The sequence below is a fragment of the Dasypus novemcinctus genome, chromosome 18 (genome assembly GCF_030445035.2).
Source record: "Dasypus novemcinctus isolate mDasNov1 chromosome 18, mDasNov1.1.hap2, whole genome shotgun sequence".
Classification (NCBI taxonomy): Eukaryota; Metazoa; Chordata; class Mammalia; order Cingulata; family Dasypodidae; genus Dasypus; species Dasypus novemcinctus.
Window position 1 is genome coordinate 67,423,902 of NC_080690.1, and position 20,690 is coordinate 67,444,591.

The window sequence follows — 20,690 nt, forward strand, 5'->3', positions numbered from 1 at the left end:
TCACCTGCATTTGTCATCTTTGTTCACTTTCTCCTAACTGTGTCTAAGGTTCCCACTCCCAGGCAGGGAAGCAGAATGGTGAAGAGTGTGGGCTCTGGGTCTGGACTGCTTGAGTTCAAATTTCAGGCTCTCTACAAACTAAGTGACCTTGTGTAAACACACAACCTCTCTGCAGCACAGCCTATGGATGGGGAAAGCCAGGTTACATGTAGGGGGTATGCTAAAAGGAGGTTTATGTGAGGAATCAACGGGTAAAAACTGCTAGGCACAGTTTTTACTCAGTCAGTATTACATACATTATCATTTTGCCACTATTGTTTGCACACACATACACATGAGAATGACCATATATGCCAAAATGTTTATAGGTAATAAAATTCCTTGGGTGATGGAATTATGAATTATTTTCATTTTTTTCTTTGTGCTTCTAAAACACCTTATTTTCTTCGGTGATAAAAAATAACATTACCCTTTTTAAAAAATGCCAAGAGGTGCTAAAAGCTCCGCAAACTCAAAAGGGTAGCTTTCTAAGAGTGCAGGTCCCCCAGGCCTGCCTTATGTAGTGAGTCCCTTCCTCGGGCAGGCGCCCTTATCTCCCTCTCTCCAGGCAGGGCTCTGCCCACAGGGTGACATGACAGGCGATCCCAGCAGCAGTTAGCTGGGATCCTTATACTATAGTATCCCAAATGGGGACAAGGATTGTGGCACATCAGGGTTTATCTCCCAAGCCCAATGTGCTGCTTCTCTACCCGCCCCCATAGCCCTGCTCACTCACTGTCGGAGAAGCTGCCGCCCCTCCTTCCACACCAGCGGACTGTTCTCCAAGGTGATGGATTCCACAGGGCCATTGGAAACTGATGGCAGAGAGAAAGGAGGCAGGATGTCTTAGGGCACCATCATATCCCCATCACTTCCCTCACCCCTGGGATCCAAATCAGTCACTGTCAGGGGGTCCCGTAGTGTCCACTTCCTGAAAGTGCTTGAATCCCACCCTTGGCCCTCCATTCTTTCTTGAAGCTCCTCATCTCTCATCTCCTAACTGGTTCATTCCCCAAACCATCCTCCAAGAGCTATCTTTAAAATGAAACCTAGTTATGCTATTTTCTTGCATAGAAAGTTGGCCTGGCTCCAAGAGAATTGGCAGACTTGGGTTCAAGTTTGGCTCTGCCACTTCCCAGCTGTGAGATCTTGAACTAAAGGATTCCGTTACTTATCTGAGCCTCTCTTTCCTCTTCTGATAAGGTTAATAATAGCAACATCTACTTCCTGGAATTGTTGTACTAAATTAGATCATTTATTTATTTAATTCAATGAACTATTTCTTGAGCATCTACTACGCCTGGCTAGGTGCCTGGGCTGCGTCGCTAAACTGTGGTCCCTGACCTTACAGTCCAGTAGGAGCCAGGCCCTGTTATGACAGGTGATAATCACTTCCAGACGAGCATTTAAGGGTTTCACAGTTCAGCCAAAGTTCCACCATTACCCTCCCCACCCCACCTCCGCTGTCCCACACCATGTGTCCAGTCTTGCTGAATATCCATTTCTAATGTGCCATTCATATCTCCGTGCTTTTCTATACTTCTCTCTACCTGGAATACTGTCCCTCACTTCTAATTCTTCTTTCAAGGAGCTTAAACTGTAAGGGGCTTTACGGCAAAGACCATGTCTACCTTGCTCTCTGCTGTCCCTGATCTCTGACACAAAGCCGGCAGCCAAAGCTATTTTTTTTGTACATATCAATGCTGGGGATTGAACCGGGGCCTTACATGTAGGAAGGCGGTGTGCAACCCTGAGCTCCCCACCAACAAGTATTTTTTGATGAATGAATAAAAGCCCAGTTCAAACTGTGCCTCTTCTATGAAGAATTCACTAGCTTTTTCCTAGGCGCTCCACAGCCCCCTGTAAGTAGTCCTATCTCAGGCTCCACACAGAGAAGCAGTTCTTCTGTTTGTGTGCCTGTCTCTATCTCCAGAGGAATGGTGGCAAGGACTGGCTTTTTTTGCCTCTCTCTGACCTAAAGAGAGCCCAGCACAGTACCTGGCACAGGATAACCTAGGTTGGGGCTACTGAGAATGACATTCCTCCTCAGTCCCCAGGGCCAATTCTGCTTTCTACAGGAGCAAAGTTAAGAAAGAGGCACCCCACCTTCACACTTTTCCATTCAGCTGTGGTGGGCAGGGGTTGGACATGAAGGAGGATCAGAGTGGGTACCTTGTTCTGATAGATCGGATTTCTTCTCCCCTTGGTTCAGGTCTGTCCCAAACTTCAGTTTATGATATTTGGCCCTAAAAGATCAAATGATTAACAAATGAAAGACAAAGGAGAGTAGATAGGGCCAGCACTCACCTCAAGAATCCCAAATCCCAGCACCTCCACCTAATCCACCAAGATTACTTCCAAGGCCAAACAGCACCCACCTCCTCACCCTCACATAGCCTGGCTAGGAAGCAGCCCTGGTGGAGGAGGCACAAGAGAACGCGCTGTGGTTAGGGACCCACTCCTTGAAGTCAGGCAGACTGAGTTTCTATCCCAGCTCTATGACTCTGAAAAAGTCATTCACTCTCAAAGCCTCATTTCCTTATGGGAAACAGGGCTCTAATACCAGGTGCATCAGGTTATTGGAAGGGATAAATGAGACAACAAATGCAAAGCATTTTTCACAGTGTTGCACATAGCAGGCCACTAGCATCAACTAATATGGTGACTGGATGCCACCTCCTGCGATGCCAGAGGGTCGTTCACCTCACCCCCCTCCCTTGACCCCAGAAGCCATACATTACTGGGAAGATGAAGGAGAAAAACTGCTTCCAACTGTCCGTTAGCTAGAAGCAGAGCACCAGAAGTGAGCATGGACCAAGAGCGCCCCAACCCTTGTGTTTGGGGTGACTTCACAGAAGGCAGGACCCGGACAGGGACAGAAGGGCTTACCTCTCCTGCTTCAGCGCATATTCTAACATCTTGATCCGTCGCACCAGGTCGGTCTTTAGGTTCTCTTGCCCTTTCCTTTCTCCCTGGAGGAATGCCACCTGGGCCTGTGAAGGGGAAAAGAGGGGAACAATGGAAGGAGAGAAAAGGGACCAGGAGGACATAGGGCTCAGGCCCTCACCCAGACATAATCAGTTCCTTCCCCTACAATGTTACACAGCAGCCACTTCCTCAGGCACCAAGAACCCTCAGCCAAGGTTAAAGGGAACAATGGAAGGGGATGCTGGGTCTGTTTCCAGGGTCCCCTGCCCATGTCATCCTCAATCAAAGACCTGAAAGGGAATCCTTCCCTCTAAAATTAAAACTGGGCCAGCTTGAATTTAACTCAGTCACTGGGAGAAGTTGGGTCAGGGATGAAGGTAGGGGTGGGGAGGGTTTACCAGTCCTGGACTCCTCCTCCCCCACCCCGAATCAGATGCTGTCCCTAAGGCTGCTGGTGGAGGTGGTGTCCCACTATTTCTACCATAGCATCTGTCTCTGGGAGGCGTAGGAAGCTACTACCGGAGCTTAGGGACAAGAGTGGGTGGCTCAGCTCAGCTCCTGCTGCAATGCAAAAGCTTTGCAGCCTGACCCCCACCACAGAGAGCAACCATCCCACTGACATCTGCTCAGAGGGAGGGAGATGTGCCAGAGACAGGACCCACGGCTCCTGCTACCTACTCCACACTGCCTGCTGGCTTGGGCTGCCTGTTTGCTCTGGTCTGTCAACAGGTCATTTGGAGACACTGGCCAACAGCCTTCGAGGCAGGAGCCTGGCCCCTGACCATGTCCAGATGGCCCTTCTCCCAAAACCCTTAGCAAAGCACTCAACCCTGGCTTCTGCCCAAATTCACCACCGTTCCAGTCCAGGGTCCTGGCTCGGCCATTTACTGGCTGTATGATCTTGGGCAAGCCATCAACCTCTGAGTCATTGTTTCCCCCACTAGAAAATGAGGCTCACGCAAGCAACGACACCTTAGGGTTGTTGGGAAGGCATTTGTTAGGTTCTTCTCAGTCCAAGGCTTAGCACAGAATAGAGGCTAATAAATGCCAGCTCCTCCTCCTCTTATCAGTTTTATCCTGTCTACTCTTTTGCAACTTTAAAATGGGCTCAGTTCTTTAGGGAAGCTAAGATCCCTCTGAGACACAAGACCAATTAAGCAGAGATGTCTGTTGATTAACAGGCCTCCTGTTCCCATGGGCAGTTGCATCTTCCTGGAGCCAAGCTCCCTGCACATTTCACACCTGTTGAAGAACTTCAACAGGTCCCCCGAAGCCTCCAGTCTAGTCCTGGACACCTGGTCCAGCCCTGGCTCATTCTCAAAACCTAGCTCCAGAACACCTTCTCAGAGTACGCTCTCAGACGTCACCCACTGCTGTCCCTCCCCTGCCCTGTGTCCTTGGTGTATAGCACAGCCCTGTGCCTGCAGTCCTACTATCACCTCTGTCCTCTCCCTCAGATTAGCAAAGAACCGAGTAACACTGAGCACTGGCTAGAGACTGGGAAAACTGGAACAGTCCTACACTGCCTTCTCAAAGAGCACCTTGGCAGTATCTGTAAAAACATTAAATGTACCTTCCTTTTGACCCAGCACTTCTCCCTCTAGAAATTTATACTTTGGACATACTGCAATGGTATACCCACCTATATGTACACAGACGTTCACTGCAACATGCCTTGTAATGACAAGAAAAGCCAGAAGTAACTTAAATGTCCAACGATAGGAGACTGGTTAAACAAATGTTTCTCTATAGAATGGAAAACTAGGCAGCTCTTTTAAAAAATGCCATATAACCATATGCACCAAAATAGGAACACTACCAAAATTTGTTCTGAAATGGGAAAAAAAATTTCAGAGTAGCATGAATACATTTCCTCTTCAATGAACAAAAAGAAATATATGTGCATCAATGTATTTCAAAAGGATTATTTGGTTTTTTATTTATTCCACAAAAATTTATTAGGAAACAACTATGTGGCAGGTAATATTGTAGCACTGACGGGATAGCATAGAACGGGAGGGAGTTTATATTCTAGTGGGGTGTGGGGGCAAAAAATTTACAAATAGATAGATGTCACCAGGGCAAAGAAACCTCATCTGGTCATTCAGATCACTAGGCTTTTTATTTTTTTTCCCTCCTAACTCTTTGGACTTTACACTTTAAATCAGCACGTGAAGCTTAGACAGGCAGACTCACATGAGCAGTGGCCTCTGTGTATCTTTTCAGTCACCCAAATCGGCTCTGCTTCTGAGTCATTTCAGAAGGTAGGAGGAGAGGTGGAGAAAAGGCAGATGGCCAAACACAAGCCCCAGGCCACCTCCCCCCTGCCCTCCCTGGCTCTTCTGGGATTCCACAAGTGGCTCTATTCCCCAGCACCAGGGCAGCCTGTTGAGAGCCTTCATTTATTTTTCAGTGCCTCCTGCAATCTTAGACACCGTGGGAGGCACTGAGGCTATCACAGAGAAGCCACCTGGTTCCTGCCTCCATGGACTCTCAGTCTAGCGCAGGAGGTGGCATGAGCAAGGACAACTAATGGTGTGACCAGGGCCATGATGACAAAGCCAAAGAAGTTAGGGGAGGAGGCACGTGCTACCCACTTTGGGAGTTAAGGAAGGTTTTTCCAAAGGAAGCAATAGTCTGGCTAAGACCTGAAGGCTGAGTAGAAGTATTCTAGGGGAGATGAAGCATACCATTGGCAGAGGAAAGAGCCCAGAGATATGTGGCAAGCTTAAGGAATTCTACAAAGGCCAATATGGTGGGATCACAATGTATGAAAGAGTTAGCAAGGGAAGTTAAGAGAAGCCAGAGGTCCAACTAACACATTAGCATGTTTGAAATGTATCCAAAGAGAACAGGTGAAGCCACTGAACGGTTTTAAACAAAGGAGAGACACAATCAGATTTCCATTTTATGAAGGCAATTCCAGCTATAATATGCATAACTGATGGCTGGGGACAAAGCTAAAGACACAGAGACCAGTTACAGGATAAGTCACAGAAATTTAAGGGAGAAATGATAGTGGCCCAGACTAGGCTCAGGGTAGGGGGAGTGAATGGATTTCAGATACTAAGGGAGGATTGATAAGGCATGGTGAGATTTCACCGTGAGGAGATACCTAGGGAAGAAAGCAGAATCAGGAATCATGCTACCACCAGCCCTGCCAAAAAAAGAATCATGCGCAGCCCTCCCACTTGCCACTGTCTCCTAGCCACCATATCAACGCCTTATCTCCCTTCTCCTAGTTATGATACAAGGATCTCACTCTGCTGCTCTGTTGCCCCTCTCCAATTGCCCTGGCAGAAGTGAGGAAAGAGAACCACCAGTATCTCAGAGAAAGTTCTGGTGGCTAGTCCCTCCCACCACTGCACATGCCAGCAGCTACCGCTGCCTGTTGTGGGGGTGCTGTGGACAGCTGGCAAGGACTCTACTCACCATATTCACCCACCGCCACTCCTTCTGACCAGACTATCAGAACATACATGCCCCCAGCACCATTCTGAGACCTCACTGTCACCCTGAATATTCTCAGCCTGCACAGAGAACCTCCCCTCTGTGACCCTGCTGCCCACCTTCCTGTCCCAGCGCCCTGGAGGGGTTTCCCCGTTCGGTCCATCTAGCCCTACATCTCCCACACTCCTCCTGCCCAAGCTCGAGAGGCTCGTGGCAGGGATGAGTTCCCACTGGCTCCCTCAGGGTCCCTTTGTGAGGCTGGTAGCGGGGAGGAGGGGCAGCTCCTCACCTTCTCAGCTGGGGCCTTGCTCACCCTATCTCCCTGCTTCTCTGTTGCACAGAATGTCCATTTAAACCCCCTGCTCCAAGAGGTTCCTCCTGCCCTCACAGAGCTTCTCAGAAGTGCCACAGAATGTGGGCAGAGACACAAATTGAGAACCCAACTATGCAATAACTTAGACAGTTCTCTAGTGTCCTGTGCAAACCAGCCTCCCCAGTTAGCCTGGAAGTTCCTGAAGGACAGAAACCTCATTGTGTACGTGTGGGAATCCCCCCACCCAGCAATTTCTGCTTATTATCAGCCTGCATCTATAACACCTCTCTGCTCCCAACTTTGGGGGCCTCTTGGCAAGCCCTCACAAGGGCTGCCTTTTCTGCCATTCACACTTACTGGGCACTGACTATACAGCAGGCCTTGGGCTAGGAACAGCCGGATTCAGTTATGCTGAAGTTTTCACAAGTCAGAAACACTTGACACTGTCTGGGCCTTAGAAGCGTTCACAGAAGCCATGATCAGTGCTTTAGTAGAGGTGGGACTGCTGGTGGGAGTACAAGCTGGCGGAGGGCAACTTGGGAACTGAACAGCAGTGTATAAATACCTCCATTCTCTATCTTTTCTTATTCATACTCACCTGGGAATATATGGATATTCACTGCTGCCAGTTCTAAAGGTGAACAATTGGGAACAACCTAAAAGTCCACGAACAAGGAAACTACTGCAGTGACATTCAATGGAACAGCTGGTAGTTAGTTATCAAAACTAACAAGAAAGTGCTCTCCATACTAAAGGGACAGAACACCAAAATGCACTAGTATGTGGGGGAAAAAAAATCACAAAAAGATATATAATATAATCTCATATGTTAAACACACACACAACTACCTTTTTAGCAAGACCAGTTGGGGAAGAAAGCTGGAGAGAATAGAGAAGGGATGAAGGGATGAAGGGATGAGGAGGGGACTTTCCCTTTTCTCACACACACACACACACACTTCTGAGATGTTTGAACATTTACTAGTATGTAACAGAACAAAACACAAATAACAAAGTAAGTGATACTGGAACCTAGATGAGGAAGAGTCTAACTGGATACTACTCACAAGTTCCTCTCAAACTCCAAGAAGGGTCACTAAGAGAGAGAATAAAACACACACCTTTGCAATCATTAGTCTCCAAGATGAGAAGGTGGTTTGGTGGGTGCTGTGGGGTACACTAGCATGGAGCCCAAGAGACCAGGATCCAGTCCAGGCTCTACTATGACTGTTGGGTTCCCCTGGGGAGGTCACTGAGCTTCCCTGGGCCAGTTTTCACATCTGTACTGGGTGGGAGAGAGGAACAGAGCATGGGTTTGAAAGTCCAGAGACCAGCTCTGCCACTTACTGGGAGTGATGCTAGATAAATAATTTATCCTCTGAAAGCAGTGGTGTCTTCTTCTAATTAACAAAAAAAAAAAGGAGGGAAGGAGGGGGAGAAGTACACTATCATTTATACTCCCAGAACGTTACAAGGCTTATATGGTAACATGTCTCTGAAGTGCTTGGCACAAAATGAGAACTCAGTAAACCGGAGGTGCTATCATTATGGCCTATCTCATGGGGTGCTGAGAAGATCCGATGAGATACAAGCTGGAAAGAGCTTCGGAAATAGAGTGTGGGACACGAAAGTGAGGAGTGCTTTATTCCGGGGCTGCTCCAGCCCCAAGCCTCAGCTTCCACACAGCTAAGATCCCCTGTGTGGGTGGGAGAATTGCCGGATGCACTCTGATAACCCTAAATTAGGAGAGGAGGCACTCTTTATCCTTTGGACAAATTCTAATCAGTTATTTATTTTGGTCCCTACCTCAGCTAGACAGGAAAAAATCAAATCAGAAGGGGCTCCCAGAAGCAGATGCTGGCAACTTCTGCCAGTAATACCCCAGTCCAGGAACCCTCAGACTCCTCGTGCCCCACCCCTGGACCCTTTCAAATCCTCTCATCTCTGATCCCCAGATTCTTCTAGTGAGTCTCTGCAGAAGGACTCCCACACTTGTCAAGGTCAGGCAACACGGCTCAAGTCCTCAGACTCAGGTCTGCATCACCCCAAGGCACATCCTTCTCCGAAGTTACTCTACAAACCATGGGGGTCTTTCCCAGAAAGGTCAACAAACGCATCTCTCCAGGGTGCTCCAGGGACGCCTCCTCCCACCACTTTTCCAAAGTCCTCCTCATTGTCCTCATCCCAGATTCCCGCCCCCCCCACTCCAGCTCAGAGTCCCCTACCTGACACCTCCCACCTCAGGGCCACCCCCACTCTTCCACACCCCCAGGCTGGACTTTCCGCTCTCAAGCTGTTCCACACAGGCTCCTAGGTGCGTGCTCTGCTCTGGCCACACTGCCATCCCAGGGACCCTTCCCCACACTCTGTGGCCATACCTGCCAGGGCTCCCCCAAGTTCCCTCCCCGTAGGAGAGGGCACACACCTCCATCCTGGGGACCCCTCGGAATCCTCCCGGCCCGAGTCCACACACAGCTCGGAAACACATCCCATTCCAGGGACTTCCCCTCCCGGTTCCCCGCTGGGTCTCGCCCTGGCCCTCAGCGGATCCCAAGTCCGCTCAGACGCCCCCTCTCTCCCACCTGGCCCATCAAGCTCCATCTCCGACCCTCGGCAGGTCGGGGAGAGCGGGGGTCTCTTATACCCTGTTGCTCACTCTCCTGCCAGACCCCTCGCGTCTTTCCCCGACCCCTCCAACTCCCCTCGTGATCCTTTCCTGAGTTCCCTTAGGGCCCCTCCCGCCCCGAGTCCCCTCCCCTCAGGACCCCTCCGCGGGTCCACCGCACACTGCCACTCGCTGCCGGTTCTGGGGCCCCCCCGCCCCCTTCTCTCGGCCAGTCTCGCGCCGCCGGGTTCCCCTACCCCGCGGCCGGGTCCTCTCAGGACCCTCCTCGGACGGCCGCTCACTCCCTCTCCCAGCCGGTCGCGGTCCCCTCACGCCCCCCCGCCCCGGCCGTCCCGGCGGCCATTGCTTCAAGATGGCGGCGGCAGCGGCGGCGGGTGAGGCCGGACCGGGCCGGGCTGGGCGGGGGGTCGGGGGTCCCGGGGTGGCACTCACTTGCAACTCGGCGCGTTCGGCCTCCCAGCGGGCCTTCTCGGCTTCGAAGCGCGCCCACTCGTGCTGGATAAAGTGCAGGATCCCAGGCAGGCTCAGGGGCTCCGGCCCCGCCGTGGGCCCGGGGCTGCCGCCGCCGCCTCCCTTGCCTGCCGGGCCGGGCCCAGGGGCAGGGGCAGAGGCCGGGGCCGCCGCCGTTGGGCCGGGGCCCGTACCGGAGCCGAGCGGGCGGCAGGAGGAGGCGGCGGCGGCGACCGCGGCGGCCGCTCGCTCCTCCATCATGGAGGCCCCGGGGCCGGCCCGCGCGCCCGCTGTGCCTCGCGCGCCTGCGCGGCCGCGCCAACCCCCCGCGCGCGCGCCCGGCGGGGGACGGCGGGGGGGCCGGTAGGGAGAGGAGATCGGGCGCGAGCCTCGCCCACCCGGGTAGACCCTGAAGGCGCGCGCGGGTGGGCGGGAAGGGGCGGGGCGCGCGCCCCGAGGAGGGCAACCCGGACCCAGGCCCGGCGCACGGCACGCCCCGAGGAGCAGCGAGACTTTGGGAGGGGTCCCTTGCTACTCCCCTCCTACTTCGCTCAAAGGAAAGATTCTTACCCTCTCCAGACCCAAATTCCACTCCCCCTTGACAATCACTTTCACTCTGTGAGAGAAAGGGCGACCACCAGGGGTGTGTCTGCAGCGGCCCCATCCTCTCTGATTCCTCGCCCAGGTGGGTTGCCATAGTAACCCTTCCCCAGGCTAGATCCCCGCCCCCCACTCTCCCCTCCCCTCCTCTCCGCCTTTGTGGTTATGGAGCCCCATACCTCTCCCGTCCCTGCACCCGGAGGATGTTGCTATGGTAACCTAAGTCCCTGGTGGTCCTTCTACTCCTCCCAACATCGGATTACTATGGTAACCTTCCTCACCTAGCACTCAGGTGGAAAGGACCCCAGCCCCAAAGAGAATGATCTCTGAGAAGCATCTTTTCCCCCCCAGCCCCATCCTCTCCCCAATAACTACTATGTTGGCATTACCATGGTAACCATCTCCCCCCACTTCCCACCGTGGGTGGCCCATGGGCCAAACCAACCAGGTGTTTTTTATTTAGAGGAGATGCTCTGAGGAACAGTTACTATGGTTACAGGGCCTGGCCCATCTTCAGGGATGTGAGAAACAGGCAAGGCCAAGTCCTGGTTACTCTGTAATGGGGGAGGGGCAGCCCTTTCCAGTGATCCTAGAAATTAGGCCCACCAAGGTAGGGGATATTTTAGGATTGTCTCTAGATGGATTGTGTCTAGGGAAGACATTGGCATGGTAACAGCATCTGTGCCCTCCAGCCCTACCTTTCTGGACACATTCATGGGGGGGCATTACAGGTTGTTATTGTTACTGACATCCTCTTGTCTCACTCTGTCCCTCTCCTGAGACCCTCTGGGTGATGCCTGAGCTTATGGGGTTTCCAGAGAATTTCCTGACCCTCTAGCCGCCTCTTTTGTAAGTAAAATGAAACTGTGCTCTATTCTGCAGATTGGCTGATTTGAATTTTCTGGTTCTTCCCACAGCAGGGCAGCTGAACTGGGCACAGACCGCCACCCTTGAGTCCCCCCAGCCAGCCACCTAGGAGGTAAGAAGTCCCTCAGAGTCACCAGCACTCACAGGGAAACTGCCCTGTCTTCGTCTCCAGGGCCATTCCCATACAATTTCTCTACCTCTCACACTCCCATTCTGCAGATACAGCAACTGAGGCTCTGAAGCTCAGGCCAGAGCAGACCTCGGGCCTGGTGAACCCAGTCCTGAAGTGGGTTTAGATCCACTTATGTTGCTTTGTGGGGAATGGAGAGAAAGACATCCCAGCTTAACTGTCTTTTCCTTCATTGGCTGCCTATTCTAAAGCCAACCCCCAGTTTTTCTGTCACGGCCCACTGGGTTTCCTGCCCTGTCTGTAGTTTGTGAGGTGTTGTCTGTTTTCTCACCACCTTCACTCTTTGTCCCTAGAACACAGCTTCTGGCTCAGAGGCCACTCAAAGAAATGTTTGTTGAGTTGAATGAATGAATGCAGTTTTGAGAGCACCTATCATGTTAGGGCTGGGAAAGGCATGTTGAAAATAGACTGTGGGTAGGGCTGTGAGTGGACCCAAGAGAGACAGTGGAGTTTATTGGTGTTAATCACAGACTCTGGAGCCAGCCTCTTTGGGTCAAATCCTGCCTCCTCCACTTCTAGCTGTGTGATCTTGAGCCAGTGACTTCAACTCTCTGTGCCTTGGTTTCTTCATCTTCTAATGTGATCATAATATGAGGATCAACTGAGTTGATATGTATAAAGTACTTGGAAGAGGATCTGACACATCACGAGCTGCTAGAATTGTTGAAGTGATCATCATCCTGATTCAGGAAACAGAACATTCAGGTTTTCAAAATCATCACTTTTATCTACCTGGCCCCGTTGAAGGGGTTTTTAGCCCTTGAAGTTGGGGAAGCCACGACCAGCCTTGTCAGGGAACTAGGGAACTTAATAGTGTACAGTTAGGTCTTCAATTTTAGCTCTTTCTTCTTTTTTGATGTATGAATTTATGGCTATGAATTTCCCTCTCAGTACAGCTTTTGCTGCATCCCATAAGTTTTGCTATGTTGTGTTTTCATTTTGATTAGTTTCAAGGTAGTTACTGATTTGAGATTTCCTCCTTGACCCACTGTTTGTCTAAGAGTATGTTGCTTAACTTCCATATCTTGGTGCCTAATCTGGATCTCTGTCCCTTGCAGATTTCCAGCTTCATTCCACTGTAGTCAGAGAAACTATTTTGTATGATTTCAGTCTTTCTGAATTCATTTGAAACTTTCTCTGTGGCCCAGCATGTGGTCTATCTTGGAGAATGAGCCATCTGCACTTGAGAAGAATGCATATTCTGCTATATTTGGGTGTAATGTTCTGTATATGTCTATTAGGTCCAGCCCTCTAATATATTGTTCTAAGTCTTTGTTTCTTTATTGATTCTCTGTTGAGATGTTCTGTCCAGTGGTGATAATTGTGTATTAAAGTCCCCATTATAACTGTAGAGGCATCTATTTCTTCACTTAGTTTTTCCAGTGTTTGCCTCATGTATTTGGAGGTGCCCTAGTTAGGAGCTTAAGTGTTATGATCGGGGAAACGGACTTGGCCCAGTGGTTAGGGCGTCCGTCTACCACATGGGAGGTCCGCGGTTCAAACCCCGGGCCTCCTTGACCCGTGTGGAGCTGGCCCATGTGCGGAGCTGGCCCATGCGCAGTGCTGATGCGCGCAAGGAGTGCCGTGCCACCCAGGGGTGTCCCCCGAGTAGGGGAGCCCCACGCGCAAGGAGTGCGCCCGTAAGGAGAGCCACCCAGTGCGAAAGAAAGTGCAGCCTGCCCAGGAATGGCGCCGCCCACACTTCCCGTGCTGCTGACGACAACAGAAGTGGACAAAGAAACAAGACGCAGCAAATAGACACAGAGAACAGACAACCGGGGAAGAGGGGGGAATTAAATAAATAAATAAATCTTTTTTAAAAAGTGTTTATGATCTTTCTTCTTGAAAGATTACCCCTTTTACTAATACGTAGTGGCCATCTTTGTCTCTCACAATAGTTTTGCATTTAAAGTCATTTTTTTCCCTCTCCCCGTCCCTCCCCCCCTCCCCTCTGTGTCTATTCGCTGAGTGTTCTTCCGTATCTGCTTCCATTGTTGTATTGTTGTCAGTGGCACCAGGAATCTGTGTCTATTCTTGTTGTGTCATCTTGCAGCATCAGCTCTCTGTGTGTGCGGCTGCCACTCCTGGGCAGGCTGAACTTTCTTTCGTGCTGGGCGGCTCTCCTTAAGGGTCGCACTCCTTGAGCAACATCAGCACTGCGCGTGGGCCAGCTCCACACTGGTAAAGGAGGCCCGGGGTTTGAACCGTGGACCTCCCATGTGGTAGGTGGATGCCCTATCCATTGGGCCAAGTCCGCTTCCCTTTAAAGTCTATTTTGTCCAATATTAATATAGCTACTCCTGCCCATTTTTGGTTATTGTTTGCTTGTAAGATTGTTTTCCAGCCATTCACTTTCAACCTCCTTGAATCCCTGGGTCTAAGATGGGTTTCTTGTAGACAGCATACAGATGGGTCATATTTCTATCCATTCTTCCAATCTGTGTCTCTTGACAGTGCTCTTAACTCTCAAGGAATTACTTACATTAGCCATATTTTCATGGGATTTGTGTGTGTCATATGTTGTTTTTTTTTCTTTTTGTCTTTTTAGTTGTTCTTATACTCTCCTCCAACTCTGTCTCTCCTGTTTTTTTCTTTCCTCCTGCAGAATTCCCTTTAGTATTTCTTTTTTTTTTTTTTAAAGATTTATTTATTTATTTAATTTCCCCCCCTCCCCTGGTTGTCTGTTCTTGGTGTCTATTTGCTGTGTCTTGTTTCTTTGTCCGCCTCAGTTGTCGTCAGTGGCACGGGAAGTGTGGGCGGCGCCATTCCTGGGCAGGCTGCACTTTCTTTTCACGCTGGGCGGCTTTCCTCACGGGCGCACTCCTTGCGCGTGGGGCTTCCCCACGCGGGGGACACCCTTGCGTGGCATGGCACTCCTTGCGCGCATCAGCACTGCGCATGGCCAGCCCCACACGGGTCAAGGAGGCCCGGGGTTTGAACCGCGGACCTCCCATATGGTAGACGGACGCCCTAACCACAGGGCCAAAGTCCGTTTCCCCCTTTAGTATTTCTTGAAGGGCAGATTTCTTGTTGGCATACTCTCTTAGTTTCTGTTTATCTGTGAATATTTTGAACTCTCCATCATTTCTGAATGCCAGGTTTGCTGGATAGAGTATTCTTGGCTGGAAATGTTTTTCTTTTTGTATCTTGACTATGTTGTACAACTGCCTTCTTGTCCATGGTCTCAGATGAGAAATCAGCACTTAATCTTATTGAGCTTCCCTTGTATGTGATGGTTCTCTTTTCTCTTGCTGCCTTCAGTATTTTCTCTTTGTTTTGAGCATTGGATAATTTGACAGGTATATGTCTTGGGGTAGGTCTGTTGGGATTTATGCTCTTTGGGGTGTGTTGTGCTTCCTGGACATGTACATCCATCTCTCTCAATAGTTTTGGGGAGTTTTCAGCCATTATTTCCTCCAACATTCCTTCTGTCCCCTTTCCCTTCTCTTCTCCTTCTGGGATGCCTATAATGCATTTGTCTGTGCATTCTGTATTGTCATTCAGGTCTCTAAGTCCCTGCTGGATTTTTCCTTTTTATCAATCCTACTATGTTTGATTTCAGATGTACTGTCTTCCACATCACTAATGCTTTCCTCTGCCTCTTCAAATCTGCTGTTAATTTGCTGAGAGTGTATTTTTGATTTTTTGGATTGTGCCGTTCATGACCATCATATCCGTTATTTTTCTGTGTATGTTTACAATTTCTTCTGTATGCTCTCCAAGTATTTTCTTAATATCCTTAATCTCTTCCTTCACGTCATTAAATTGGCCCATGATATTTGTTTTGAGAGCTTTGATTAGTTGTTTGATGCTTTGCTCCTACTCCTGGTTTTTAGTTTGTTCACTGGATTGGGACATGTTTTCCTGAATATTGGTATGGTTTGTAATTTTTTGTTGCTGTCTGGTCATCATTTTATCTTGATGGGTTTGTTTGGTTGAATAGCTTCTCCTTCTAGTCTTGGGGTTTATTTAGGTGCTTTTTTTCTGTGTGTTAAGTTTTCTCTTGACACTTTGTTCTTATTCTGTATCCTCATTGTTGTCTAAGTTCTCTTGAAGGAAAATATTAGGGCCAGAGAAAGCAAAAGAGGTAAGAAGAGAAAAAGTAATAGTAGTATTGATAGTAAATGTTAGCAGAACCATATAAGACCTAGGAGAATGAATATTAAACTCATGCAAGCTGTGTTATAGAGTTATAACAATAAAAAAAGTGGAGTACCTACAATGAGATGGTAAACTGAATATGGAGAAGAATATAGTATGAACTAAAAGGCCAGTGTGATCAGGAGAGAAGGAAAGAAAAGAAAGGACAGTAACATAAAGAGTGAAAAAAAGATAGAAAACAGAATAGAAGTGTTAGAAATAAAAGTCAGAAAAATCGGGGGCTAAACAAAAAGAGGTGGAATGTAAGAGAAACAATAGAAGATGGAAGATAGATAAAAAGGACAGGGGATAGTGTTGGTAGCCAAAATCAGTACACACAAAAAAGAGGACATCGAGGATGAGGAAACACAGTAAACAAGAAATACTGTCTGCAGCCCCTAAAAAAAAGGAAAAAGGGGGGGGGGAAAGGGCACTGGGGGGATAAAGAGGAAGGAAAGACAAGAAAATAAACAAACAACAAAGACCAGACAAAGCCTCAAGCAAGGAGTCCTCTTTGCAATTGACAAGACCAGCCTTGTCAGGGAACTAGAGAACTTCCTTTGTCCTCTCTGGTTGCCTCACACCCTCACCAGTAGGTGGCACCTCTTCATCTGGGCGTCAAACCTCCTGGAGTCTGAGGATCTGGTTTGGGTCCCGCTGGGACGCCTGGCCCAGAGTCAGCCAGACAGAGCATGGCAAAAGCCTCTGAGCTACAGGCTCTGCCAGCTTAAAATTCAAGTTCTTCATTCAGTCAGCACACATTTGTTGAGCACCTGCTGTGTGCCAGCTTCTGAGCTCTGTGCTGGGGAGAAGTCAGGAAACAAAACAGGTAAAACTGATCCCTACCTTTGGCGGGGACTCAGACAGTAAACAAGATGAATAAGTAAAATCTACAAGATAAGTACTAGGGAGAAAAATAAAAGGAATGGGGGAGAGGCTGATAAGGAAATCAGGCTGTCAAAGTGAAGGGCTCCCTGGACAGGGGACCTTTCGGCAGAGTCCTGAAGGCTGTGGATACCTGGGGGGAGAGCATTCCAGGCAGATGGAACAGCGAGGCCACAGCAGGAGTTACCTGGTTGTGCCTGGAGAATGACATTTGGTGGCTGGTGTGGCAGGCAGTGAGGGCAGAGAAGGGACAGGGCAGAGTGTGAGGGGCTTCATGAGGACTTTGCTTCTCCCCAGTGAGGTGTGAGCTCCAGGTTTGAGCAGAGGAGGGGCAGGACCTAACTCGGGTTTTAACAGGCTCCCTCCGGGAGTGGAGTAGGGAGCAGATGGAGGGGAAAGGGGCAGAGGCAGGAGGATGGTCTCTGGCTCTGGCCTTCAGGACGGGAAGATTCTAAAGCTGTCTCGGGGTCTGACGTTCTTACTTCTAACCACCTACAGGATGAGATTCTAAGACCCGGCAGATTCTCTGGTTCCAAAGGTTCCTCCCCCACAGTGTGACTTCCTCGAGGGCAGGGACATGGTCTGCCGTCCTTGTGTGTCCACCACTGTCTTCCCAGTGCCTGGATCAGTGTCTGGCATGTGGCCGACGTTCAGAAGAGTGGGAGGAAAGGGGGTGGGAGGGATCTAAGGGCCAGAAGGCAATTCCAAGGTTCTAAAGAACAGAAAATCACTCTTAAAGTGTGACTTAATTCTCTCGTGCCATCTGAGTTGGGTCCAGAAAGGGCAAGCAGGACTGGGATGGGCAGAGGGGTAGGAGGGCATTTCTGGGGGGAGAGACAGGAGAGGAAGGCACCTAGCAATGTGGTCAGAGTTTGGCTCTAGGGACCGGAGCAGGTGCTGGGACAGAGCTGCCTTGGCCTTAAAAACACAGGGACCTGGACCCTGGCCATCATTTTTCACTGAGTGCATCTCAGTGTCCGGCCAAGTGCTAGGGACACAGTGGTGGCTGAGACAACCCCGCCTGGCCCTGCCCTCCTGGGGCTGAGTTCAGTGGGAGAAGCAGACCCGTCCCCAGGCAGCAACAACCCAGGGTGGGCAGGGCTGGGAAGGGGGAGCCAGTGGTGACCTCTGAGCTGAGGCCTGAAGCAGGAGGAGGAGTTTTCTAGGAGGAGACTGGGAAGAAGGGAACATATGAGAGGAGACTTTTCTACACAGCGGGAATGGAATCTGCAAAGGCTGAGAAGCAAAACCTGTTTGAAGGAAAGAAAAGTCCAGGATGCCTAAGGCACAGAGCGGGCAGGGTGTGTGGCAGGACATGAGGAGTGGTGGGTGGGCAAGGTCCAGGGCACACGGCGCCTTGTGGGCTGCTGGAAGAGGCTGCAGCTTTCTCCCAGGGCACATGGCAGGATCTGAGCAGGGGAGGGACAGGTCAGGTTTGTACTTCAGGAAGGTTCCTGCAGCCACAAGGACTGTGACTAGGAGGGGACAGGACCTGGGCGGAGGGGAGCCAATGTGAGAGGGGAGCTGTGGGAGTGGGGAGGAGGGCTCAAAAGTATTTAGAAGGCGCAAAGTTTTGGTGATTAGTTAGGTCTCTGATGTCCCCTCTGTCAAGGGGAACAGAGAGCAACAAAGCCCTTATGGTGGAAATTTTTTGAGCATCTCTAAGGGAATCTCTCCCGAGACCAGCCAAACCTTCAAGGGAAACAGCGCCACCTGGGGGTTGTTTGGGAGCAGCTATCCCCCATTTGATGCAGCCCACGCCACCTTTTTTTAAAAATTAGCTGCCAGCATTTAAAATTTGGGAGTTATGATAAAAATGTGTTGTTGTTATTGTTGTTCTTTTTTCCCGGCCTTTCTTGCAAAACCGAAACAATTTGGCTGAACACCAGGAAAAAGATGACCCGAGGATTTGAGGAAGTGAGATAGAGGCCATAGGGCTGGGGGACAGGGGACACTGGGGGGGCTAAAGCTCAAGGCCACACCATCAGCAACACCTGCAGCCAGGGTGGGGGTGGGAGAGAAGGAAGAGATCAGGGTGGCTTCCTGGAGGAGGGAATGGTAGAGAGGAAGGGCTTGGGGCTGGGGGTAAGGGGTGTTTATAACTAAACCTGAATCTGAACGAGAAGTTAACAAAGAAGGGGCAAAGGGTGCATTTGAGTGAGGGAAAAAGGAAGGTGATAAAAAGCTTCTTGAGCGCCTAATGTGTACCTGGCTCTGTGCTGGGTGGTGCTGAGGACGAGCAGAGATGGAGAAAGACAGGCCCCAGTCCTGCCCTCATGGGTCTTGCAGTCCAGTGAGTGACAGAGACATGTCCTCATACAGTGATGACTCAGAGTGATCTGGCTGGGCTGGGGGCATCCAGGGGCCCAAGCTGCCCAGAGGGGTTGCATAACCCAGTCTGGGAAGTCAGGGAAGGCTTCCTGGAGGAGAGGAAGTCGGAGCTGAAACCAAATCAGGAAAAGGAGGGGAATGGAGCAAAGGTGGGGAGAGAAGGGCCAGGCTTGGGGCGAGGGCGGCTCTGACAACCAGCTCCAGCCTTCCCTTTCATTCCCCCTCCCCAGGATGCCTGGCGGCCCAGCTAGGGCCTGAGTTCAGCCCCATGCGGCTCACCCGCTGCCAGGCTGCCTTGGCGGCCGCCATCACCCTCAACCTTCTGGTCCTCTTCTATGTCTCGTGGCTGCAGCACCAACCCAGGAGCTCCCGGACCCGGGGTCCCCGCGGCGGGTCTGCCGCCGGCCCCCGCGTCACGGTCTTGGTGCGGGAGTTCGAGGCCTTTGACAACGCTGTCCCCGAGCTGGTGGACTCCTTCCTGCAGCAGGACCCAGCCCAGCCGGTGGTGGTGGCGGCGGACACCCTCCCCTACCCGCCCCTGGCCCTGCCCCGCATCCCCAACGTGCGCCTGGCGCTGCTCCAGCCCGCCCTGGACCGGCCCGCCGCGGCCGCGCGCGCCCCGAGACCTACGTGGCCACCGAGTTCGTGGCCCTGGTGCCCGACGGGGTGAGAGCCGAGGCACCCGGCCAGCTGGAGCGCATGGCGGAGGCGCTGCGGGCGGGGCAGCGCCCGCCTGGTGGCCGCCCCCGTCGCCACGGCCAATCCCGCCCGCTGCCTGGCCCTGAACGTCAGCCTGCGGGAGTGGACGGCCCGCTACAGCTCGGCCCCCGCCGGCCCGCGCTGCGACGCCCTGGACGGCGACGCCGTGGTGGTCCTGCGCACCCGCGACCTCTTCAACCTCTCGGCGCCCCTGGCGCGGCCGCTGAGCACCAGCCTCTTCCTGCAGACGGCGCTGCGGGGCTGGGCGGTGCGGCTGCTCGAGCCCCTGTTCGCGCCTGCGCGGCAGCCGCCGCTGGCCTCGGCCCACGCGCGCTGGAAGGCGGAGCGCGAGGGGCGCGCGCGGCGGGCGGCCGTGCTGCGCGCCCTGGGCATCCGCCTGGTGAGCTGGGACGGCGGGCGGCGCGAGTGGTTCGGCTGCAGCAAGGAGAGCACGCGCTGCTTCGGCACGGTGGTGGGCGACACGCCGGCCTACCTCTACGAGGCGCGCTGGACGCCCCCCTGCTGCCTGCGCGCGCTGCGCGAGACCGCCCGCCACGTGGTGGGCGTGCTGGAGGCGGCCGGCGTGCGCTACTGGCTCGAGGGCGGCTCACTGCTGGGCGCGGCCCGCCACGGGGACATCATCCCGTGGGACTACGACGTGGACCTGGGCATCTACCTGGAGGATGTGGGCAACTGCGAGCAGCTGCGGGGGGGCCGAGGCGGGCTCGGTGGTGGACGAGCGCGGCTTCGTGTGGGAGAAGGCCGTGGAGGGCGACTTCTTCCGCGTGCAGTACAGCGAGAGCAACCACCTGCACGTGGACCTGTGGCCCTTCTACCCCCGCAACGGCGTCATGACCAAGGACACGTGGCTGGACCACCGGCAGGACGTCGAGTTCCCCGAGCACTTCCTACAGCCGCTCGTGCCCCTGCCCTTTGCAGGCTTCGTGGCGCAGGCGCCGAATAACTACCGCCGCTTCCTGGAGCTCAAGTTTGGCTCCGGGGTCATCGAGAACCCTGAGTACCCTAACCCGGCGCTCCTGAGCCTGGCTGGAGGCGGCTGAAGCCCTGGCGCCCGCAGCTGGGGTCAGGGGGGACATTTGGGCACGGGAAGCTAGATTTTTTGGCGATCTGTCTGGGGGTGGAGTTTTATTTGATTGGGCGATTGGGGCGAG

The 20,690-nt window shown here is 52.1% G+C and overlaps 2 protein-coding genes across 3 annotated transcripts in view; one reads left to right on the forward strand and one right to left on the reverse strand.

The window, feature by feature from the left end:
- Positions 1 to 10,088, reverse strand: part of STRN4 (striatin 4) — a 30,185-nt gene extending 20,097 nt beyond the window's left edge. For both annotated transcript variants that reach the window (XM_058280473.2, XM_058280472.2), the window contains exons 1-4: positions 9,789 to 10,088; positions 2,929 to 3,032; positions 2,212 to 2,285; positions 776 to 854 (exon numbers count right to left, since the gene is read on the reverse strand). In XM_058280473.2, coding sequence (XP_058136456.1) covers positions 776 to 854; positions 2,212 to 2,285; positions 2,929 to 3,032; positions 9,789 to 10,067 — 536 coding nt within the window. In that variant the 5' untranslated portion in view covers positions 10,068 to 10,088. The remainder of the gene's footprint in view (positions 1 to 775; positions 855 to 2,211; positions 2,286 to 2,928; positions 3,033 to 9,788) is intronic.
- On the forward strand, positions 9,676 to 20,690 carry FKRP (fukutin related protein). The gene is given in 6 exon segments (XM_058280474.2): positions 9,676 to 9,730; positions 11,324 to 11,385; positions 19,050 to 19,429; positions 19,432 to 19,539; positions 19,541 to 20,227; positions 20,229 to 20,690. Coding segments are annotated over 4 exon segments (1,488 nt in total). The 5' UTR covers positions 9,676 to 9,730; positions 11,324 to 11,385; positions 19,050 to 19,087; the 3' UTR covers positions 20,580 to 20,690.